Genomic DNA, 26,851 nt, shown 5'->3' with positions numbered 1-26,851 from the left:
CAGTCACAGAACTTATTTATTGCCTCTTGAAGTATAGTATTGATATGCTGAATAGATTTTCCACAGGCAAGATAAGCAGTATCATCTGCAAAGGTAAAAGGTGTGGATAGGGTCAGGAGGAACAGGCAAATTTCGAACATATAGTATGTATAGGAGTGGCGATAACGCTGACCCTTGGGGTACATCACTAAGTGCGAAAATAGGAAATGATAATGATGAATTAATGCAGACATATGCTACGCGATTGGTGAGGTAGTGATAAATTAGTCTGATATATGCGAATGGTAATCGTAGAAGATGAAGTTTGTAAAGTAATCCATCGTGCCAAACTGAATCCAAAGCCTTTTCCAAGTCAAATAATAATAAAGAGGCATGTTGGATGCTATTGAAGTGGTTGATAAGAATAGTGGTAAGTTTGAGTAGATTATCATTGAGACTGTAGTTAGGACGAAAACCAGTTTGGTGTAGAGGAATTTGATTGTAGAAGAAGTGAATATGTAGACGCCGAACTAACATGTCGTCTGGCTCCTTGGTCGCGTATGTTTTGGTAAATGATGAACATGTCCATGTAAATTAAGTGACATATGGTCAAGAAAAAGTACTTTATCTCGGACAGAACGACTATGGATATTAATGTCAGCCAATATTAATTAGGTGTCGAAATTGTTGAAACAAGTACGTGAAAAACTCAAGAGGAATGATATGACCGGGACGGACGTAGATTGTAGCCATGGTTAATACAAAATTTGGTAGGTAAACTGTTGTTAGTAAGTGCTCTGGAAACTGCTAATGCAGTGCAATGGAGTGATCTCTATGAATGATTTTATGGCGTATTCCGATTGCAGCACCGCCTTGGGCTCGTGCATTATTGTCTGAATAGTCACAGCGAAGAAAGTTATAGCGAGGAAAGCGGATATATGTGGCTGGTTTGAGCGCAGTCTCATTCAGTAGAAAGATATCGATATTCTCCTCTAACAGTAACTGTTCAAATAGTATACAATGTGACGCTAGGGAGCAAATGTTCATAAAAAGAATTGTAAGAGCCATATTTACATACAACGTTATGGAGTTAGACTGTTGTGTCTGTGGGTACGATGTGAGAATGAACATAAGGTCCGGAGTAAGTAGCATACAGATTGACTTGAAAGATAGCTGCTGCTGCTGTAATAACATGATCGAGAATAAGTTGGCGTTGAAAAGGAAAAATATTTTGCAGTATAAGGGTAATGTATAGTAGTAGTGGTCCCGTTATGGCCAGCCGAGTCAGCAAAATTTTTTGTGACGTCATAGGTCAAAGGTCAATGACCTTGGCCCGGGGTCAATGACCTAGGGGTACCTAGGACCACCCCCTCTAAATTTTGGCAGGGGTACCTTGGCCCACCCCCTAAATTTTGGCAGGGGTACATAGGACCACCCCCCTTAAATTTTGGAAATTGCCAAATCTAAAAATTTGGTATGGTAGCCTAGGACCATAGTATGTACCTCTATCAGTATTGGGTGTCTATGTCGTTCCCTTTCATGGGTAAAAAATTGCCAAAAATTGAATTTTCGGAGGTTTTTGACCTAATTTATCTCCTTGGATGAGGTGTTTTTACCCTATATGGCTATATGGGCGTATACAGGGGTCCATTAGCTTTCATAACGTATGGGTATATTAATGCACCCCTTGAAAAATTTGGGAGGGGTACCTTGGCCCACCCCTTCATTTTTAGAAATTGCCCAATTTAAACATTGGGTATTATAGTACAGGACCCTAATATGTATCATGATAAATTTGGGTGGTCCACCTCGTCCCCTTTTAGGGGTACAAAATTGCCAAAAATATAAACGTAAGCAATACGTTATACCACGTGTTTGGTTTTCGGCCTAATTTATCTCCTTGGATGAGGTCCTATTACCTTATATAGTTATATGGGCGTATACAGGGTTACATTCCCTTTCATAAGACATGGGTATATTAATGCACCCCTTGAAAAATTTGGGAGGGGTACCATGGCCCACCCCTTAAATTTTGGAAATTGCCAAATCTAAAAATTGGGTGTGGTAGCCTAGGACCATAGTATGTACCTCTATCAGTATTGGGGGTTTATGTCGTTCCCTTTCATGTGTAAAAAAATTGCCAAAAATTCAAATTTCGGGGGTTTTTGACCTAATTTATCCCCTTTGATGAAGTGTTATTACCCTATATGGTTATATGGGCGTATACAGGGGTCCATTAGCTTTCATAACATATGGGTATATTAATGCACCCCTTGAAAAATTTGGGAGGGGTACCTTGGCCCACCCCTTAAGTTTTGGAAATTGCCCAATTTAAACATTGGGTATTATAGTACAGGACCCTAATATGTATCATGATAAATTTGGGTGGTCCACCTTGTTCCCTTCTAGGGGTACACAATTGCCAAAATATAAACGTAAGCAATACGTTGTACCACGTGTTTGGTTTAGACCTAAGTTATCCCCTTGGATGAGGTCCTATTACCTTATATTGTTATATGGGCGTATACAGGGTTCCATTCCCTTTCATAAGATATGGGTATTTTGTGCACCCCGGGAGGGGTACCTTAGCCCACCCTTAAATTTTGAAAATTGCCCAATTTCAACATTTGGTATTATAGTACTGGACCCTAACATGTATTATGATAAATTTGGGTGGTCCACCTCGTTCCCTTTTAGGGGTACAAAATTGCCAAAATATAAACGTAAGCAATACGTTATACCACGTGTTTGGTTTTTTGAACTAATTTATCTCCTTGGATGAGGTCCTATTACCTTATATGGTTATATGGTTATGTATAGGGGTTTATTTCCTTTCATAAGACATAGGTACATTTGTGCACCCCGGGAGGGGTACCTTGGCCCACCCCTTAAATTTTGGAAATTGCCCAATTTAAACATTTGGTATTATAGTACTGGACCCTAACATGTATTATGATAAATTTGGGTGGTCCACCTCGTTCCCTTTTAGGGGTACAAAATTGCCAAAAATATAAACGTAAGCAATACGTTGTACCACGTGTTTGGTATTTTGGCCCAATTTATCCCGTTTGATGTAGTCTTATTACCTTATATGATTATATGGTTATGTATAGGAGTTTATTCCCTATCATAAGACATAGGTACATTTGTGCACTCTGGGAGGGGTACCTTGGCCCACCCCTTAAATTTTAGAAATTGCTCATTTTATATATTTGGTATTATAGTACTGGACCCTAACATGTATTACTATAAATTTGGGTGGTTCATCTCGTTCCCTTTCACGGGTACGAAATTGCCAAATTTTAGTACAACCACGTGTTTCGTTTTTTGACCTAATTTATTCCCTTGGATGAGGTCCTATTACCTTATATGGTTATAATGTCATGTATAGGGGTCTATTTCTTATCATAAGACATAGGTACATTGATGCACCCCGGGAGGGGTACCAATGCCAACCCCCTTAAATTTTGGAAATTTTTCAATTTAAGCATTCGCTATCATAGTACATGACCTCAATATGTATCATGATAAATTTGGGTGGTCCACCTTGTTCCCTTTCATGGGTAAAAAAATTGCCAAAATATAAACATAATCAATATGTTGCATCACGTGTTTGGTTTTTGGCCCAATTTATTCTGTTTGATGTGATCTTATTACCGTATATGGTTATATGGTCATGTATATAGGTTCATTTCCTATCATAAGACATGGGTACATTGATGCATCCTTTAAAAATTTGGGAGGGGTATCTTGGCTCATCCACTCGGTTTTAGAAATTGTTTAATATAATCATTTGGTATCATAGTACAGGTCTCCAATATGTACCACTATAAATTTGGATGGTCCACATCGTTCCCTTTTCATAGGTAAAGAACTACCAAAAATCAAATTTCGGAGGTTATTGACCCCTATTTAGCATGTTATATGGATATGTACAGAGGTTTATTACCTTTATATGTTTATGTTCCCTTTTAAATTTGGGAATTATCAAATAACAAAATTCGGTAAACGTTTTCTAAGCCCATTGTAGATGTTGATGTTCCTCTTATGGTCAAATATTCAAAATTTAAATGTTATTGACCGGCTTTATTATTGAATAAGTACAGGATTTATTACTTTTTCATAAGACACAGGTGTATTTGTGTACCAATCTTAAATTTTGGAAGGGGTACATTTCTTATTGTCGTATCAATAATTGGTAATTGTTCTTAAAATTGGATAGTATCTTATTCATTGGGTAAATCATTATGATCACGTGATCAGTTATTGACCTATGATGGGATTAGGAGTCCAGGACATTGGTACATTGAAACTTTGTAGGATAATTTGATAATGCGTCATTGGTTTTGATTATTCCCGCCAAATATAAACGTAAGCAAGACGTTGTACCACGTGATTGTCCTTGATGAGGTAGTGTACAGGGATTCATTTCCTTTGTTGTGGTACTTCTTAAGTTTGAGTACACACACACACTTCTAGAAAACAGTTGGTTCTACTCAGGTAAACAATTGACGGACATTATTGACCTTATTGAACATATAATGATATGATTAACTCTAAGACTTAGGTATATCAAGAGAAGTATTCTTTAAATTTGGGAATGGTGATAAACAGAATTTTAACATAAGGTGCGAAATTTGAAACAATACATTGAACTTTAGTCACAGCTCATAGTCTAAGATCATTGGTGGTGATTGATTTGAAATCTGATAGCTAACCTTATTGAATCTTATGACTCATAGACGAAAGGCAATACATGCTACAACACTGGCAAAGTTATTGTTAATGCAATTTGATTGGTTGATCACTATCTTTCCTGCAATCTGATTGGTTGATCACTATCTTTCGTGCAATGTGATTGGTTGATGATTTTCAAATCTTTGCTGTATTCAGTTTTAAGTTTTGTTTAACATTTAAAAATCTTGGTTTCGTTCAACATTTTGCACTCACTGATAAATATGATCAAAACCGTTTATTTGTTAATCGAATAGTTAAAAACCGGATAAAGTTTGACGGTTAACCGTGAAACGTAAAAATTTTTTAGTTTGAAATTTTTTTGCTTGAAATTTTTTTGTTTTGAAAATTTTTTCGTTTCCAAATTTTTTTTTCAAATTTTTTTTTCGTTTGAAATTTTTGTTTGAAAATTTTTTCGTTTGAAATTTTTTTGTTTGAAAATTTTTGTTCGAAAATTTTGTTTAAAATTTTTGTTTGAAATTTTTCGTTTCCAAATTTTTTGTTTGAAATTTTTTTGTTTCAAAATTTTGTTTGAAATTTTTTTTCGCTTCAAAATTTTGTTTGAATTTTTTCGTTTGAAATTTTTTGTTTAAAAATTTTTCGTTTGAAATTTTTTCGTTTCAAAATTTTGTTTAAAATTTTTGTTTGAAATTTTTCGTTTCCAAATTTTTTGTTTGAAATTTTTTGTTTCAAAATTTTGTTTGGAAAATTTTGTTTGAATTTTTTTCGTTTGAAATTTTTTGTTTGAATTTTTTTCGTTTCAAAATTTTGTTTCAAAGATTTTTTGTTCTAAATTTTTGTTTCAAAGTTTGGTTTGACATTTTTAAAAGTTTGTGCACTCATTAGTAAAGAACCGGAACTGTTTAGAACAAAAACCTTTGACAACATTGTGGTGCAATAGTACACGTCAGAACCTGGGGTTGTACGTGAAATGAAAAAACACAATTCATTGAAATGGATCATTTTATTACACTCCACATACATCCATACTAGATAGTGGTTCTGGATATTGTCGATACAATGTATTTTGAACTTCTTGCACTAGTTTGTCTTTAGCATATAATTTTAATTCCAGTTGAAGTCTTTTAAGGTCTATTGCAATATCAATTGGTGGAAACTCAATGTCCATTTGATCACAAATAAACTGTTTATCAATACAGGTATGCACCCACGAACGATGTTGACAACCATCACAATATCTAGATACATGTTGTACAATATGCATAACACATTTTTCAAAATAGTACTTTTTCAAGAATATACTTGTTTTGTTGCACACTTCCACTGCATGTTTAACACACTGAAATACGCTGATAAATTTGTTCCATTCCGTTTGTGTTAGATACACCATGTTGCGAGGGACATGGAATGTACTCTTTTTACGTAACAGCACCATCTTCTCTTCGAGGACTGTACGCAGCACCACTTCATGATTTGAGCCTAATGATTTGACTATGGTCACATTTAGCTCATCATGAAAATAATCGTTCATTTGGTCGATTCGTGCCATTCTTCACAGGTCAGTTGTACACCAAATTGTTCTGCTTTGCCCAATCGAATCACTGGTTCAAATGTTCTAGCACTGATACCAATCATCACATGTTTTGTTTATTGGATAATAGCTTGCGAAGATGAACTCTTTATCGTTAGAAGTACACATCTTTCTTCCTGAAAAGCACTTGCTCAAATGATTTCGTGGGATGACACTGTATTTGCTGGTTTATAGTTATTGCTGATGTCGAATGTGCTGACGTTTGAATTCATGATTTCATCACAGTTACTGACGTCATGCCGACCAACCAAATTCATACAACTACGTCTAATGTGCTGATTCATGATTTGCTGACGAATCTGGCTGTGTACTAAATTCAAATTGATGACTTCGACCCAAGAATCCTTTGTAACATAAAGATACAGATCCAGTATTTAAGAAACGCAGCAGTTCTTCTTGTTTTGATGCTTCCATGGGTAAATATCTTGCTGGTAAAATTATATTCTTATCATTTTCAAGCTTCACTACGATTCTTAATCCAAACTTTGTAGGGATTTTTTGGCTAGCTAAGATTCTATGAGGTACATTCTGTTGTAAATCAGTAATCTTGGTAAATGATTTCATCACATCACGTGTGTTTAGAAACTGCAGACAAGTAGCCATGATGATGTTATCATGAATACTAACTCGAACGATACTTATATATGATGCAAAACGGATGACGTTGCATTATCATGTTCTGACGTGTACTATTGCACCACAATATTGCCAGAGGTTTTAGTTCTAACAGTTCCAGTTCTTTACTAATGAGTGCACAAACTTTTAAAAATGTCAAACCAAACTTTCAAACAAAAATTTTCAAAAAAAAATTTGAAACAAAATTTTCCAAACAAAACTGTTCAAACAAAAATTTTTTAAACAGAAAAAAATTTTGGAAACGAAAAATTTCAAACGAAAAAATTTTAAAGAAAAAATTTTTTCAAACAAAAATTTCAAACGAAAAAATTTCAAACAAAAATTTGAAACAAAAAAATTTGGAAACGAAAAAATTTTCAAAACAAAAAAAATTTCAAGCAAAAAAATTTCAAACTAAAAAATTTTTACGTTTCACGGTTAACCGTCAAACTTTATCCGGTTTTTAACTATTCGATTAACAAATAAACGGTTTTGATCATATTTATCAGTGAGTGCAAAATGTTGAACGAAACCAAGATTTTTAAATGTTAAACAAAACTTAAAACTGAATACAGCAAAGATTTGAAAATCATCAACCAATCACATTGCACGAAAGATAGTGATCAACCAATCAAATTGCATTAACAATAACTTTGCCAGTGTTGTAGCATGTATTGCCTTTCGTCTATGAGTCATAAGATTCAATAAGGTTAGCTATCAGATTTCAAATCAATCACCACCAATGATCTTAGACTATGAGCTGTGACTAAAGTTCAATGTATTGTTTCAAATTTCGCACCTTATGTTAAAATTCTGTTTATCACCATTCCCAAATTTAAAGAATACTTCTCTTGATATACCTAAGTCTTAGAGTTAATCATATCATTATATGTTCAATAAGGTCAATAATGTCCGTCAATTGTTTACCTGAGTAGAACCAACTGTTTTCTAGAAGTGTGTGTGTGTACTCAAACTTAAGAAGTACCACAACAAAGGAAATGAATCCCTGTACACTACCTCATCAAGGACAATCACGTGGTACAACGTCTTGCTTACGTTTATATTTGGCGGGAATAATCAAAACCAATGACGCATTATCAAATTATCCTACAAAGTTTCAATGTACCAATGTCCTGGACTCCTAATCCCATCATAGGTCAATAACTGATCACGTGATCATAATGATTTACCCAATGAATAAGATACTATCCAATTTTAAGAACAATTACCAATTATTGATACGACAATAAGAAATGTACCCCTTCCAAAATTTAAGATTGGTACACAAATACACCTGTGTCTTATGAAAAAGTAATAAATCCTGTACTTATTCAATAATAAAGCCGGTCAATAACATTTAAATTTTGAATATTTGACCATAAGAGGAACATCAACATCTACAATGGGCTTAGAAAACGTTTACCGAATTTTGTTATTTGATAATTCCCAAATTTAAAAGGGAACATAAACATATAAAGGTAATAAACCTCTGTACATATCCATATAACATGCTAAATAGGGGTCAATAACCTCCGAAATTTGATTTTTGGTAGTTCTTTACCTATGAAAAGGGAACGATGTGGACCATCCAAATTTATAGTGGTACATATTGGAGACCTGTACTATGATACCAAATGATTATATTAAACAATTTCTAAAACCGAGTGGATGAGCCAAGATACCCCTCCCAAATTTTTAAAGGATGCATCAATGTACCCATGTCTTATGATAGGAAATGAACCTATATACATGACCATATAACCATATACGGTAATAAGATCACATCAAACAGAATAAATTGGGCCAAAAACCAAACACGTGATGCAACATATTGATTATGTTTATATTTTGGCAATTTTTTTACCCATGAAAGGGAACAAGGTGGACCACCCAAATTTATCATGATACATATTGAGGTCATGTACTATGATAGCGAATGCTTAAATTGAAAAATTTCCAAAATTTAAGGGGGTTGGCATTGGTACCCCTCCCGGGGTGCATCAATGTACCTATGTCTTATGATAAGAAATAGACCCCTATACATGACATTATAACCATATAAGGTAATAGGACCTCATCCAAGGGAATAAATTAGGTCAAAAAACGAAACACGTGGTTGTACTAAAATTTGGCAATTTCGTACCCGTGAAAGGGAACGAGATGAACCACCCAAATTTATAGTAATACATGTTAGGGTCCAGTACTATAATACCAAATATATAAAATGAGCAATTTCTAAAATTTAAGGGGTGGGCCAAGGTACCCCTCCCAGAGTGCACAAATGTACCTATGTCTTATGATAGGGAATAAACTCCTATACATAACCATATAATCATATAAGGTAATAAGACTACATCAAACGGGATAAATTGGGCCAAAATACCAAACACGTGGTACAACGTATTGCTTACGTTTATATTTTTGGCAATTTTGTACCCCTAAAAGGGAACGAGGTGGACCACCCAAATTTATCATAATACATGTTAGGGTCCAGTACTATAATACCAAATGTTTAAATTGGGCAATTTCCAAAATTTAAGGGGTGGGCCAAGGTACCCCTCCCGGGGTGCACAAATGTACCTATGTCTTATGAAAGGAAATAAACCCCTATACATAACCATATAACCATATAAGGTAATAGGACCTTATCCAAGGAGATAAATTAGTTCAAAAAACCAAACACGTGGTATAACGTATTGCTTACGTTTATATTTTGGCAATTTTGTACCCCTAAAAGGGAACGAGGTGGACCACCCAAATTTATCATAATACATGTTAGGGTCCAGTACTATAATACCAAATGTTGAAATTGGGCAATTTTCAAAATTTAAGGGTGGGCTAAGGTACCCCTCCCGGGGTGCACAAAATACCCATATCTTATGAAAGGGAATGGAACCCTGTATACGCCCATATAACAATATAAGGTAATAGGACCTCATCCAAGGGGATAACTTAGGTCTAAACCAAACACGTGGTACAACGTATTGCTTACGTTTATATTTTGGCAATTGTGTACCCCTAGAAGGGAACAAGGTGGACCACCCAAATTTATCATGATACATATTAGGGTCCTGTACTATAATACCCAATGTTTAAATTGGGCAATTTCCAAAACTTAAGGGGTGGGCCAAGGTACCCCTCCCAAATTTTTCAAGGGGTGCATTAATATACCCATATGTTATGAAAGCTAATGGACCCCTGTATACGCCCATATAACCATATAGGGTAATAACACTTCATCAAAGGGGATAAATTAGGTCAAAAACCCCCGAAATTTGAATTTTTGGCAATTTTTTTACACATGAAAGGGAACGACATAAACCCCCAATACTGATAGAGGTACATACTATGGTCCTAGGCTACCACACCCAATTTTTAGATTTGGCAATTTCCAAAATTTAAGGGGTGGGCCATGGTACCCCTCCCAAATTTTTCAAGGGGTGCATTAATATACCCATGTCTTATGAAAGGGAATGTAACCCTGTATACGCCCATATAACTATATAAGGTAATAGGACCTCATCCAAGGAGATAAATTAGGCCGAAAACCAAACACGTGGTATAACGTATTGCTTACGTTTATATTTTTGGCAATTTTGTACCCCTAAAAGGGGACGAGGTGGACCACCCAAATTTATCATGATACATATTAGGGTCCTGTACTATAATACCCAATGTTTAAATTGGGCAATTTCTAAAAATGAAGGGGTGGGCCAAGGTACCCCTCCCAAATTTTTCAAGGGGTGCATTAATATACCCATACGTTATGAAAGCTAATGGACCCCTGTATACGCCCATATAGCCATATAGGGTAAAAACACCTCATCCAAGGAGATAAATTAGGTCAAAAACCTCCGAAAATTCAATTTTTGGCAATTTTTTACCCATGAAAGGGAACGACATAGACACCCAATACTGATAGAGGTACATACTATGGTCCTAGGCTACCATACCAAATTTTTAGATTTGGCAATTTCCAAAATTTAAGGGGGGTGGTCCTATGTACCCCTGCCAAAATTTAGGGGGTGGGCCAAGGTACCCCTGCCAAAATTTAGAGGGGGTGGTCCTAGGTACCCCTAGGTCATTGACCCCGGGCCAAGGTCATTGACCTTTGACCTATGACGTCACAAAAAATTTTGCTGACTCGGCTGGCCATAACGGGACCACTACTACTTGTATCAAAGAAAGTTTTCAACAATTAATGGAGATGTAATAGATTGCGATACAGGCACGGTTGAATCTGTGGTACGGAGCGGTCTCAGGATGATCCGGATTGGCTGGCGGTTTAGCTTTACATTTATAGCTATATGTCGGATGTTTGTCACTTGAACAAGTAGAACATTGTGGAGGTTTTAATGTATTCGGACAGTCTTTGGTCTCATGATTGCCAGTACAGTATCCACATTTTGCAACATTAGGACATTTAGCAGTCACATGTTGATTGTATACTTGACACCGCTCGCACCGGACTGGAAGAGGTAGGTTAGTACGAGATGGTTCTACCCTGTGACGCTTTTTAAAGATAAACGCGCCCTCTTGTAACAAGGTATCAATGGCAGATTGGGAAGTGGTCAGAACTCGTATCATGTATGTTGATCCGTTATTGTTTTTGATACGAATACATTTTGACATCTCAATTCCCTCAGCCTTTAATTCCTCAAGCACTTCTTCATCAGTTATTTCCGGTAACACTCCTCTAATAACAACCGACATCATGGGTGTTCTAGGAGGTGGAGGATTTTGCTTGATTCTATCTAGAAGCTTCGATAATTGTGCAGCTTTACCGAAAATTTCGTAACTCGCCTTATTACGAAGTGTTGTACCAAAATGTTCATCTTCGGACTTGATAATGACACCACCCCTGGTGAAGACAATCTGGTGAATACTGGCTCGTGATAGGTATTTGATGATTTGGTTAAAGATATGGCGAGTGTTACTATACTTGGAATCGAAATGGTCAGAAGAAATGAATATAGTTTTGGTCGAGCAAGGGTGGCTGCATATGATTGTTGCATAGCAACAGTGGACGTGGTAGGATTTGATGCGGTGGTCTGCATCGGTTCTGGATCTTCTGGACATTTGAGAAAGGTAGGAGTACGAGAGCGGGATCTCTTCTCAACAGACTCTAGACTACCCTCCGATAACTGCCGGCTACGCCGATTACTTCGGGGATCTCGCTTGGCATCCGTCACGGGTTTAGGTGTAGGACCTTGAACTAATGCTGGAAGCTTATGCATGGTGCAATAAAGAATGTGCACCGCATAAGGTATATTTATACGGGTGAAAAGAACCCTATTCGGATAAGGGGTACAGCCCAAGCAAAGCAACGAAACAGTTGGTCAGAGCGTGGAAACAACAATGTCCTTCAAAATTTAAGGTAAAACCCTCCAGAAGATGAGGATCTTCTGTCAGACTTCTAAGTAGAGTATCTGTACTGTTCTCACAAGTACGTTTGCAATACTTGATCACAGCTTAGTACAGTAACTTACTACAAGAGAAGTTAGGTTCGAAGTATAAGACAAACGCCTGAGCTCCAACCTATAACTTTGGATTTCAAACCTTTGATTTACGGTTATTTGTGATTTCACGTTTAACAAAGACAAATGTTTTAAAGTATGTGTACTTTAAATAAATTATTTAAATAGACTTTTTTTTAGAAAGTTTTCTTTTTTAATTATTGTGCAAAGCCTTTGGATTTTAATAAGATTTTTCCAAAATCAATGCAAATGAATTATGCTGCCATATTTGGAGTTCTTTTAAACTATACGTTTGTGGACGTTTATATGTTTGTGGCCAATCCTTTCGACAATGAGATTTCGGAAACTAGAGGCTCTAGAAAGATGATGTTTTCACTGATCGATTCTAAATTTTATGTAGATTGTTCAGTTCTAATTCAATATTTAAAACACATGGCCATTATTTCTTTATTACATTTTTACGGATACACTGGAAGTGTTGAAATTAGAAAAAAACTGAAACATCATATCCTATGCATTATACATTCCAACACCACATAATTGTATATGGGGGTTGTATACCTCTCAGGTGTGTTTCATGGCCAAATGATAATAAAAAACGAAGGATAACCAACCATTTCTGCACACTAAGTTGAATCTTTATTGTTTGGAGTGTTTTGCCCAATGAACACAATATATCACTGACATTATAATTAATTGTATGTGTAATGTATTTGATTATTACATACTGCATTCAAGAAGAAAGAAAATACTGATCATACATGAATTAAAAACTCCAACCGAAAGTAGGCTCAAATCTTGCAGACGGTGCGAGATGTTGAAAAAGTAATCGAAAAAAATCTTCCCTTTATGGTATCTCTTGCCAATTTTCATTAAGCCGTCTTTCACTTGTGTCTATACAGGGACATGTACAGATGTGCGGAATAACAAAGAGATTTATGCTCATATATGAATGATGATATATGATGATATATGAATGGTGTAGAGAGCGCAGATTCAGCTAATTAAAATTAAAATAATATTTATCAGTATCATAAATCTGAAAAATATTTACTTTACATAGTTCTTAAGGAGGAAAAAAACAATCAATCTTTTAATCGTCACGTTGATCATATTTTATTTTAACGATTATCAATTTAAAATTAAGCTCTGAAAAATTTAATTGTTTAATTAAAAAATAACACAATTTTAAACTGATTAACTTACTCGATAATTATTCTAATAGATTAATTACAAATCTGGACTTTATTAATGACCGTGTGCACCAACGAAGTTCAAATGAGCGTTCATGTAAACGAGTTCAAAAATTGAACTTTCTAACTTGAACGTAGTTCAAGGATTTTCTTCTAGCATTGAAAATATGAGATCAGTATATTTCAGTAGTACTATAGGCGAACCAAGATTAACGAAGTTAAACCTCGGAAATTGACTGTTCAAGGTTATATCTAGTTTATCCACCACTTGATCGAGTCTTAACGTTGAAACATCGTTCAACAGTTGATTTTGGTTTGTGAACACGGCGTGCTGTACGTCACCGTTCAGACAAACCAATAGATACAATGTGCTAGTTAAAGTCGATTTTTTGTATCTACAACACATAAATAAATAAATAACATGTTCGGGTAGAGAATTAAGAGAAAAGACTATCAGTTATTTGACAATGAACAACATACTTTTTAGTGTCATAAAAATTCGTTTTTCTTTAAAACTGTGAATAAGAATTTACTTTCAAATATTTATATACCATAGTTCAACTCGATGTTATCTGACGGTCGATATATGCGTATATTTCATTTTTAAACTATATTATAGTTAAACAAAAACTAATATTTCAGAGCTAATCATAATAACTTTGCGCAATATCTCATTAATCATCTGTATTCTCGTTCTATTAGCGCCATAATGGAAAACTTGATGAGAGTATGGTTTAGTATAAGTTTCATTGTAATAAGGAGCATGATTATTCGTACAGCATAAACTTTCAAGTTTACACCAGATTCGTTTTTCTCAAAAATTGCGCATGAAGATTTACACTTATCCATATCAGTTTCTTCGTGTAAATGAGATCTATTAATTGGTATATACAGTATATCTCATGTTTCCACATATTTTATTATACCCCCAAAATACTGTAAAATTTTGTGATTAATCTAAGTAGGAGATGAGAACCAACATTTATTACTAAGGAATAATATTAAGTATTATACATACCTACAGCTTGCAAGCTTTCAATAAGTCCAGCTTTTCGAAGAGCTTGAGGTGAACAGGCCACACCCTTGTCTTTCTGAAAGAACACAGAACAACGAAATAATACATTAGTAGACCAAGATTGTTGAAGACGATACCAACACAATGGACATCCATGAGCGTGTTGTTACTGCCAAGCCCTAATAAATGGCACAAATGTACAGAGGTAACGTGCATGGTGCAATGTTCACAGAAAATGGAAGTTGGAGGACTGGCAACGTGTTTTTTTAAAGGTCAAATTACTCTTTAGTCTCTATCCCACTTCTGGACGCGTGTTTGTATAGTGAAGATATACTGAAGCATACGATGGATTCTGTATCCCCGACTGTCAAACACGGGGGCGGCTCTATTATGGTCTGGGGATCTATGCTATTATGTCAGACAGCTCCCTTTCTCACAATGCATGGTCGAGTCACAGAAGCAGTATATAGAAAATCCTTGGGTAACCAATAGCGCAAACTTTCTTTCTAGACGGAAATGCCATATTCCTGGATGATAATGGTCCCATTCACTTACTGGTTCTGCTCAAGAGTGGCTTCAAGATCATGTTGAAGAGGTTCAACATCTTCGCTGTCTCACCTAGTCTACAGATTTAACTTAATAGCATCGAGCCTGTGTCAGCAGTTTCGCAAAACAGGGTTCGGTGTCGATTTCCACTTCATTCGCCTCTACCTGAGCTGGAGACTGTGCTCCAAGAAATATCCAGACTGGAGTGTGACAAAAACTGGTTCAAATTTTGCGGCTCTGGAAACATGCATGTATTCCTGAGGGATCTCCTACCAAGTCTAATGCGAGTCTTCAAGACAACGACACTGGAGGACCGTGACGAACAGGGCGCCGACCAATCTTATGCCACACAATATGTCGATGGACAATATATCGATATCTTATGTCGATGGACAATGTGTCAGACGATGACGTAGCCCAGAGAAGTAGCGGCACTCGTCATTCCTTGAAAAAAGTTTACATATCCGAGAATACGTGAAGCTAGGCATTATCCAGGTATCAGGAGTTGTCGTAAGAAGTATATATATTTGGCTGTAGAACTTCCATCATATAGCGGATACTGGTAACATTGCTTCAGTGTGTAGCAATCAAGATTGCATGTTGTGCCAAATGGTGCACTAGTTATATCACCATTCCTCTTGTTTGGAAAATGACAGATTCGCTTACCACGATAGAATCCAACGTGTGCACGACTATCACTGAGGTCAGATTGAATAGGGTCTTGTCCATCAGAAACACAACAATTTGCCTCTCAGCATCTCATGTGTCCATTCTACCCTGAGGCGTTTAGGATTCTTGATCAATGGAACCTAACGTAAAAATGTGTGTGCTGCCAGTTAAGCCTTTAGAAACAAATTTACAGCTTTCATTATGCTCCAGCGTCGAACGAACATTATAGCGACACTACACCGTTCTTCACCATGAACTAGATAAAGTGTATGTTAGTTCGCGCTGTAATCACATTGGACGGTTCATTATGAGTACAGTACTCTTTTATCTTTGGTTTCCATACATGCATCACTGTCATTGCGGCATGCTTACACATGCAGCAGTTGCAGTACGAAAAGCAGTTTTCCTGTAGGCCGATTATGCAGTCTGTTTAAACGCAATTGTCTGTTTATATCATGCCTTTTGAAGTTGGCGAGGCATAGTGTCACTTTCCCACATGTTTTCTGTTCATTTTCTATGTTCCACTACTTGTGTGCTGCTTAAGCTGCCCTCTCGCATTATTCTCAATATTGAACCGAGAATGCTGCTGAGCCCATGTGTATACTATAATACTGAAAGTGTATTCGTTCAGACGTCATATCATACATGCAAATTCTATGAATTTGGACGTTTTCCCGTTATTTGTTCTTGACGCTTCAATTTTCACAAACAGTAGTTCAGTGGTAAGTAGTAGACTAACGTATCAGGCTGAGCGGATCAATTCCTATCAACTTCTTGTACACCTTTCCACTCCCTGGTCCAACTCAAAATGTTCAAATAGCAAGAGGGGTTAAGTAGCACATCGTTTGAAAGGTGTTGTAAAATTAAAGAAAATGGAGTAAGTCTCGACTCTCTATGACAACCCTGTGTAAAATGGCGGTGGGTCAAAATGTAAACAAAAACCTAATTGAAAAGCTCATGGTCACTCCTATAAATCGGAAACGGTGAGACAAATCTGAAAACAGGAAAGGAAGTGTGATAAACGATTTAAGTTAAAACGTCTTGTTCCAGGACCCCCACAGGGTCCCAAGTTGGGTCCAACTAAAAAGTTTCAAATGGCAAGAGGGGTTAGTAGTACATCGTTTAAAAGCTGTTGTTAAATAAAAGAAGATAGAACAAGTCTCGACTTTCTACAACAACCTGTGCAAAATGGCGGCGGGTCAAAATATAAACAAAAGCTTAATTGAAAATCTATGGCTACTTTGAATCCAAGATGGCCGCTTAAAACCTATGTCATGCATAAAAGTACAAATCTAAATATCTATTTTTTTTTTTTTTTACTATTATGTATTTAGAAACAAGAAGAAGACTAAAGAGCAACTGAATTTCGATTCACTTCAACAATTATTTCGTTGTGTAACAACACATATATGTTTTGTTCCTAACGCACGTTCGTCGTCACGGTTCTCTCGATATCATTTACGTCAATATAACGAATATGCGATGAACACACAACTCTGACTTCCTATTCATCAGGCCCGTGCTGGGTCACTAACGAGGGCGGTGGACAAGTGTCTATCAAAAGGGCGCCCATACAAACGTGAATGGATATATATATATATACACCGTAACTTAATTAATATACTAAACATCGGGAGGTGATTCCTGACACCGGAGATAAAACGAAAAGTATAGAAAGTATAGACCAACCTGGGTGTAGAAATGCCTCTAAGCTATGACCACCCGAAAATTTTTGAGAAAATGCAACAGCAGCCACACTCGAGAACAAAATGTCGGAACGAAATCGTGCAAAACGGAAAGTCCATTATTTTTAGTCGTAGATTCTATTAGTGTACAATTGGATGTAGTGCAGTGGCGGTGCAAGAGTGACTCCCAAAGAAACTGGAGTATTCCTTCGACTATTTTATCAAACGTTGAATGAGGGCAATGAACAATAATCAAGTATACCTACAAGATTTCAACAATCAAAAGTAATAGTACATCGTTCAAATTAGAACACAGAATTCGAAAGAAAGAGAGATACACATGCGTGATTGAACTGTTTTGTCTCAGCACAGAATAAACTCTCGGAAAAAGGATTTAAATGAAAAGAAGACTTTAACGTATCACAATTACATCTTATAGACTAATGGTAACGGATGATAAATGAACGACTTCCTGTCCAAGTTACGAGTGTGTGAAAATGGAAAAAATAACTTTGAACCAGATTAGGTTTATAACGACAATCAGGAAGCAAAGATCATGTATGATGAATGAGAGATCAAGTGATCCCTGACATGATAACAGTGATTTTTCACAAATTACGTGAATACAGTTTGGACAAAAGTAGGCTGCATTAAAAGGTTTCCTCCTGGTAATACGTAATTCCGTGGAAGATTATAATTCCGAGCATAGAAGCAATGAAACTGAACGAAACACAACCTGTTGCGCGTGTTGCACAATTATACAAAGAAATACAGAACTTCCGATTTATTCTGTTTCGTACAAAGGAGGATAATTGTGAAACACTCAGAAGTACCTTATACAGTATTTGGGCAATGCAGTACGTGTGCACGAAATAGCTGTGAAGAATAACAGTTCACAGCCTGATGTTGTCAACCGTTGATCGCATTGCAAAGATGACATTGGCGAAGCAAATTTTTCCGTGTGCGGTCAAACACACCTGAAATTTCGAACTATGCTAACAGCTATGCTAACTCGAGCAGCAAATTCTTCAGCTGTCGTGGCTAGTGTTGCATAAAAAAGGCGTTTCATAACGCCCCAAATAAGAAATCAAGGGGCGTGAGATAGGGTGAAAGAGGTGGTCATAACACAGGTCAATCTCTCCCAATCCAACTATCTGAGAATGTTTCATTTAAGTAGGTCTGCATATACCTGTCAAAATATGCAGGTGCACTGTCATGCTGGAATCACATATGCTGTCTTATGTTCAAGGGCACATGTTCTAACAATTTTGGGAGAACATTACGTAAAAATAAATTATACGTACTCCCACACAGGCAGGCCGGTAATAAATAAGACCCTACCACAAAATTTTCCATTATACTGCACCGCGCGCTCACACTAAATCACTCTGCTGATAGTTCACTAAAGTTGTGTGTGGATTTTTACGCCCTACACATAGCTACTGCTAGTTTCAGGATGGTCTGATCATTCTCAGTAGGCTGTCTTCAAATTCAACTGTTCACATGGTGCGATTTTCTCCGACTTCACGCATTGGAAATTGAAGAGACCCTAATGGCGGCAAGGCGAATATGGAGGCGTGGAAAAAAATATAGGGAAAGTTACTCTCCTATGAGAGAGACGGTTACGATATAAACGCCTTGCCGCTGAAATATTTCCCCTTGCCTTTCCATAAATAAGGTGCATATCTGCCAGCTCGTGGATAGGGTAATCTGCCATTTGCAGGCAAATATAGATTAACAAAATTAATTTTACTTAAACACCAACGTCTACAGTTTTACACGACCGTGAATACCTGAACACAACACTCTACCGTTGTACACAACACTTCCTATCCTGTTGCACAGCAATTCCATACGTAACATCAGAGCATCGGACTCTGTATATCACTCACAAGTTGCGTCAGATGCCTATTATAACACAGCCACGGTAATTTATGCCATTCCACATCAAAACTGCAATACAGCCTTCCGCGAAACACTCGCAAGGGGCACAGAAGGGACGATAATTCTGTAAGTGCTGCTACGTCTAAGCAAAAGTGCCACATTCTCTTTCCTCCGTGTAGGCATTTCATCCACCTCCATAGTACATAGATTACGTCGAAAAAATATTTTCCACCATTTGTTGCATGTGTTTAGAAACAATTTTCTTCTTAAAAAAAAATGTTCCGCCAGTGACAAAATCAAGAAAGAGAGATACATATGTGTGATTAACCTATTTCGTCTCAGCACAGAATAAACTCTCGGGAGAATAATATAAACGAAAAAGAAGTCTTTAACGTATCACAGTTATATCTTCTAGGCTATTGATAACGGATGATAAATGAACGGCTTTCTGTCCAAGTTATGAGTGTGTGAAAATGGAAAAAATAACTTTGACACAGATTAGGTTTAAAATTACTGTGCATAGGACAGTTATGTTTCTTTATATGCCGCCTGACTGTCCTATGCACAGTAATTTTAAACCTAATCTGTGTCAAAGTTATTTTTTCCATTTTCACACACTCGTAACTTGGACAGAAAGCCGTTTATTTATCATCCGTTATCAATAGCCTAGAAGATATAACTGTGATACGTTAAAGACTTCTTTTTCGTTTATATTATTCTTCCGAGAGTTTATTCTGTGCTGAGTCGAAATAGGTTAATCACACATGTGTATCTCTCTTTCTTTCGAATTCTAAGTGTCTTCATTTGAACGATGCTGAAATCTTGTACTTGATTGTTGTTCATTGCCCTCATTCAACGTTTGATAAAATAGTCGAAAGAATACTGTAGTTTCTTTGGGAGGCACCCTTGCGTCGCCACTGCATTATATCCGAATGTACACTAATGGGATTTACGACTAAAAATAATGGACATTCTCTTTTACCCGACTTCGATGCGATGTTTTATTGTTGAGTTATGGCTGTTCTTACATTTTTCCGACAAATTTTCATGTGATCAAAGCGCCAAAAGGAGGCCTTTTTACACCCAAGTTGGTGTATACTTTTCGTTTTATATCCGTGTCAGGAGTCAACTCCTAAAGTTTATGTTAATTCAGTTACACCCTGTATATATACTGGCTCCATTTTATGTATTAAAACGCAAAGTTTATTTAATAACATAAATAGCTAAACTGTGAAAACTTCTTTACTAGAGAAACGGTTTTTAGTTTTTGTAAGAATTTTTTGTCAAACAAAATGAAGCTAAATATACATACTAATAAATCAATATAACTATATTTTAGAAATACAATAGGCATTGATTATTCCAATACTGCTCTAAAACACACAGGAATAATTACATAACAAGGGCACCTTACGTAAAGGGCGCACTGAACCTTTCACGGGTTCTTTACCAACAATATGCATTCATTGTACAGAAGTATGCCACACACAAAAATGAAACCGTTTATCTTTGATGTGGTTTCGCAAGGGCGCCTTTGCAAAGGGTGCACTGTACCCTTCATGAGTTCTTTACCAAAAGTAACAATATGTATTCATGGTACAGAACTGTGCCATACAGAAGAATAAATGAAACAATTTATCTTTGATGTTTTCGCAAAGGCGTCTTATGTAAAGATCGCACTGTACTTATCATGATCAATAATAACACATACGTAAAGGGCGCCCAGGTTCTTTATCAATAATAACTCGGACGGCGCACCGGGACATGTCCCGGTGGGCCAGCACGGGCCTGCTATTCATACTGCTAAATAAAAGTTGAATAGAGTAGGATCGGGTAGTATCGGACACTTGAGAGTGTTTCAAAATAAATTTAATAGGATTTGGAGTAGAAACTGAAAACTAGTTAAATATCAAGTGCAAACTTTATTCTAACAACACATGCAACTTCCGTATGGAAAACGTTCATTTGCACACTCAGGTAAGGAAAACGAAAATAGGCAAAATTGAAGTATTTCTAAACTTTTGTCGTCCAGAGTTGGCGTGGGTCAATGAAAACTTGACCCACGACCCACTACCCACCACCCACCGTGACCCACGACCCACTGACCCACCACCCACCATGACCCACTCTGACCCACGACCCACCATGACCCACCACCCACTGTGACCCACCATCACCCACCACCCGCCGTGACCCACTCTGACCCACCACCCACCATGAAACACTCTCATCCACTTTGACCTACTCTGACTCACCAAAATCCATCGTCATCAACTCTGAACACGATCCAGGGCCTCTTCTGAACTGACTAAAGAGTTTATACTTGTAATAAAACAAGACTGTGAAATTGTCACTAATCGGAGTTTGAATTTCTAGTCAACCGCTCAAGCACACTGTTACAATAACGGTGGATCTGACCTTTGCGATATAAAATGGTAAAGTGTTTGTCAGTGAGGAAATTGAAACAGTTCGAGGTGGGGGGAAATTAGTTTGTGCCTAAAATATACTTGTACTAAGAGAGTATTCTTGCAAGTGTTAATTTCTGAACGCATTCCACAAGAAACTTCTATTCGCAGGAAAATACCCCTGAACAATATGGAAAAGGTTATGGTTTCTCAGTTCACAGTATTTTTCTCACAAAAGACTTGAAAAATCAGTTGTTCATAGGGTATAAAGGTGTTCGGGTACCCTATGTGAGAGCATTTCCATAAAGTATGCTCATAATTGTAATTTGTGTAATCACTAAATGAAATGAAATGAAATCTTTGAGTTTTACGTCCCACGGTTATGCCGGTTAGGCTAAAGGAGACGGTGATGATGAGAGATGAGTGAAATGGTGGAATGAAGAAAGTGGGAGGAAACGGGAGAACCCCGAGAAAACCCACGAGCACGGTGTTTGTCCATCACAAAGTTCACTTGGCGGGGGCTGGGATCGAACCCGGGACCCCAAGCGCCAGAGGTGAACGCTCTACCACTGAGCCACCGCGCCCACTGTAATCACTAAAACACCACGTTAAATTTAAGTTACAAATATGCATAATTGCAATTATTATGAATATTCATTCAAAGTATTTACCCAAAGAAGAGACTTACTAAAAATTAGGTACAAACTTGAATAACACAAATAAGCCATTAGTAATACAAGTATACATTTTCCGTAATTCGTAATTTTCCACCTTAAAACAAATCTGAAATCGGATTTATTTCCTGTTGGTAACTTTTTGGCGGTAAATCATCCGCAGTGGAATGATGTCCATCCTTCAGCCAAGGATTAACTAGCTCGTCTACTTTGAGCATGTCTAGCGGTGGGCCATTAACATTGATGAGCAACAAGTTAGACAATGTTTGAGCACTTAGTCTATTTCTAATATCAGTCATCTGTAAATTCATAAGGGGAAATCCCCGTTCGCACTCTGTTGTGGAAATTGATAATACTTCTACCCGATTTCTGCAACTTCTCATTGACAATCTACTTGTTAGACTTAAGTCTGATAACGATTTTTCTTGGTCAGGTTTGAAATAAATAGCAAGAAGCATCATCTCTCTATCACCATACAACGTCTTTTCCATATCGACCATGTCAGTTGGCAATGTCGACCCATGTAGAACAGAAACTTCATCTACCACGCCTTTGATAGGGAATCTTGTGAATAAATTATCAATTAAAGCCTGATAAACTGATGATTTCTTATTTGATTATAAATTTAATTTTTGTAATTACACATGAAGGTTTGATACCATTACCAAGTTCCCTCCCCCGTCTAGAAAGCGAAAGAGAACGAGGTTCCTGGAAAGCCTTCAGAGGTGAATGGAAATTTCCCTCCTTCTTCAACTTCAATTACCACACTGCTGTTTGCCATATGCCAAATTACGATGAATTTCAATTAAATTATCATAGTATAATTATTTCCTTGTTGAATTATCAATACTTTTCAGTGGAAAAAAGGATGAAATTTCAAAGTTCCAAATCAAAGTAAGTAGACCAACGTAAAGGGAAAAAAGTGTAAAATTTTCCACACAATTATGCGTACAATTCAAACTTCAAATTTCCGTGTAATTAAGCTCACAGTACAAATTGTATGCCTATTTTTTTCACAACTTTATGGGTTGATTGCCCTGTGCTGTAAGCGCTCCATATAATAAACATAAGCTTCAGCAATTATTATAGCAGAAAGCAATGGATATATGAAGCAAAGCACTGTATTGATTTTGTTTCTGATTTTTTTCTTAAATAACATCGATCGTTTTCGATCATTTTTACAAACCAACTCACTACCAATTTTTCCACATATAGAAAGTGGCCTCCCATCCCACATAAAGGAGAATTTTTAAAAAATGCTAGGACACATTCTGTTTATTTTTAATAAATAGTTAATACACTGAATTTCAGCTCCGTAAGTTTAATGGCTTGCGAGATACTCATTTATTTTTCGCAAAAATTCGGATACTCACTACCTCCTTAGGATATTATGCATTATAATAAAAGCAATATAACATCCCAATTTGGATTAAGGCCTAAATATATACCAAAAGTAATTTCATTTGACTTTGCAATTTGACCGTGATGATCAGGCACACATAGTTACATTCATATTTTTATATAATAATTTATATATTACAGAGATTCAAAAATGTATTTTTTTCCAGTAGTTAGCTCAAAAAACTCACAGGTCTCGAAAGCCAAGTTGTAGTGTAAGTCCTATTGCTATTATTACTATTAAAAATATCAATATCCAAAAGTGCCTGAAGTTCTTTTTTCACTTGGTTAGATATACTCACCTCAGGTAAGTAGACAGAAACAAGTGGAAAAGGAAGGGAAATGAAGGTCTTGAAAGTAAAACGAAGACAAATTTACCAGTCTTCAGAAGATACTGTCTACCATGCAGTGAGCAAAGAGGGTTGGTAGATCATACTGAGTCGGTAGGTCGCAGTGAGTCATGGTGGGTGGTGGGTCGCAGTGGGTCACGGTGGGTGGTGGGTCACAGTGGGTCGCAGTGGGTCACGGTGGGTGGTGGGTCACAGTGGGTGGTGGGTCACAGTGGGTCACATGCTGTTGACCCAAGACCCACTGACCCACTCAGAAAACTTGACCCACCGACCCAATGACCCACTCCATCTCTGTCGGATACTATTCATACCTACAATTAAGTTCGTAAAACATAGAACTATGCGTTTCTAAGACATTGATTCACAGTTGTTGCATACGTAAATCTCTGGACAACGCTCTAGATTTGTACAGTTTTCATGAGCCCACCCACTGCAACGATAACATTGTATCCAATCTTCTTGAAATGACTTTCCACAAATTATGCAACACGTATCTTCGTCATCTTGAGCTGGTTCCTGTGATTCTTCCTGGGATCCATTTCGGTTAGTGCGTTGCTTATTTACATTGACTTCTTTGGCTGATATAGACCTGGATCTGCCGTTCTCCGTGTTTCGAGCTTTTGTAGTTGCAAGACGGACTCTAGGACGATGTTGGATGGGAAAATACGTTGGTTATGATATGTTTGTACAACACATGTGACCACAGCGGCTTTCATATTTGTTTCCTAACATTTTCCAATTATACTTTTTTTTTTTTTTTTTTTACTTTCCTTATCTTGACATTACTCATGCCTGTAATAGAGGTTCTCATATTATAACGATAGCACAATCTGGGGAATGAAGAACAGCTTATTTTCTATGAATTTAATGACTTTCCATTTGTCCGATACGACACGCCAATAAAGTGTCCGATACTATCCGATTCACACGTTTGCAGTTATTCATTAATTGTGTCGCACATATTAGTTTTGAACAAAAGGTTAATATATGAACTTACTCCCACATAATGTGCATTTCATATAATGGGTACAATAGTCTCTCTGTTCTTACCTGTTTTACACTCATACTTCCGACAATTTCTTGAATACACAGAGAGTGATCAGGAAATGCAGTCACGCTCGCTTCCATTTACCTGGTTCACCAGCCTCAAAGCAAATTACTGCCAGACTTCGCTACAGTAACAGGTGTACACTTCTTGCCTGCCAGCAGACTCTAATTATATTAATTTCAGAATAATCTGTTATGTCCGATACTATACGCCGTCCCATACTATCCGACCCTACTCTATCTTCGGGTATTTTTTTAATTTTGTCATATGTAGTTCATACATAAAGGACTTGATGCACCAGTCAGGTTGGGGGCTCTATTATATCGTATTCGTGATGGTTATATTTGTATGCCATTCGTTGGGTTGATCACAAGATTTCAAGCAATATCAAATATACACAAAACATTAATTTACAAGATTGGTGAGCAGTACCAAACCACGAGTAAATCATTTCAGTGCATCGAGCTGCGCAAACTTTGTTGGTTTGTCCCAATATTCCAAGAAATAGCATATTTATATACAAACTCACTCTTCACGCTGGCAGCCATATTGGATTACAGATGATACTCTTTGATATCTTGTAAATATATGCTATTAACCGTAAACGTAAATACCACATTTCGCTTCTGCAACACCAGTGGTTTGAGCTGGACATGTGTTCGATACATAGTGTGGCATTTTGAACTCAAGATGTCGCGTTTTTGAACATTTCACATCTTTTCGTCGTCTACTGATCAACATTCATGGCAAATTTGTTTTTTCTAGCTTCAGCAGTTTGGTATGCCTATCCTTTCAATATAGGTTTTAAGCGGCTATCTTGGATTCAAAATGGACATAGATATTCAATTAAGCTTTTGTTTAAATTTTGACCCGCCGCCATTTTGCACAGGGTTGTTGTAGAAAGTCGAAACTTGCTCCATATTCTTTCATTTAACAACAGCTTTCAAACGATGTGCTACTTAACCCCTCTTGCCATTTGAAACTTTTTAGTTGGACCCTATCTGGGACCCTGTGGGGACCCTGGAAGAAGACGTTTTAACTTAAATCGTTGTACTTTAAAAATAATACCACACTTCTTTTCCTGTTTTCACATTTGTCTCATCGTTTCCGATTTATAGGAGTGACAATGGACTTTTCAATTAAGTTTTTGTTTACATTTTTTTTACCCTTTGCCATTTAGCACAAGGTTGTCGTAGAGAGTCGAGACTTGCTCCATTTTCATTCATTTTAGAACAGCTTTCAAACGATGTGCTACTTAACCCCCTTGCCATTTGAAAATTTTGAGTTGGACCCCGTTTGGGATCCTGCGGGGGACTCTGGGGCTGTTTTTTTTTTTTTACCCCAAAAGCGTGTCCTTGAAAATTATGTTTTATGATGTGTTCGCCGAATTTTCCATTTATCCAACCGTTTCCGAACAAATGACTCGATTTTAACTATTCTTTCAGGTAATTTTTTGTAGTTTTACATTACAAAATATGTTGTAACTCACGACATTCCGCCCGGTGGCACGTATAACTTTGGGATTCTTCTAGTTATAACATATCAAACGCAAACACAATTGTCTCGTTCGTATCTCAGCGGAACGACTTCGTAACCCTTCCTTGGAAGAACTTCATAATTCATTACA

The 26,851-nt window shown here is 36.9% G+C and overlaps 1 protein-coding gene across 2 annotated transcripts in view; it reads right to left on the bottom strand.

The window, feature by feature from the left end:
- LOC145695081 (arginase, hepatic-like) overlaps positions 1 to 26,851 on the bottom strand; it is a 69,768-nt gene that overhangs the window by 29,863 nt on the left and 13,054 nt on the right. For both annotated transcript variants that reach the window (XM_081771959.1, XM_081771958.1), the window contains exon 2: positions 14,569 to 14,641. In XM_081771959.1, coding sequence (XP_081628085.1) covers positions 14,569 to 14,641 — 73 coding nt within the window. The remainder of the gene's footprint in view (positions 1 to 14,568; positions 14,642 to 26,851) is intronic.

This window comes from Thermobia domestica, chromosome 9 (genome assembly GCF_964235325.1).
Source record: "Thermobia domestica chromosome 9, izTheDome1.hap1.1, whole genome shotgun sequence".
In the NCBI taxonomy this organism is placed as follows: domain Eukaryota; kingdom Metazoa; phylum Arthropoda; class Insecta; order Zygentoma; family Lepismatidae; genus Thermobia; species Thermobia domestica.
Note: the sequence above shows the minus strand (reverse complement) of the source record. Positions and strands in the feature narration are given on the sequence as shown.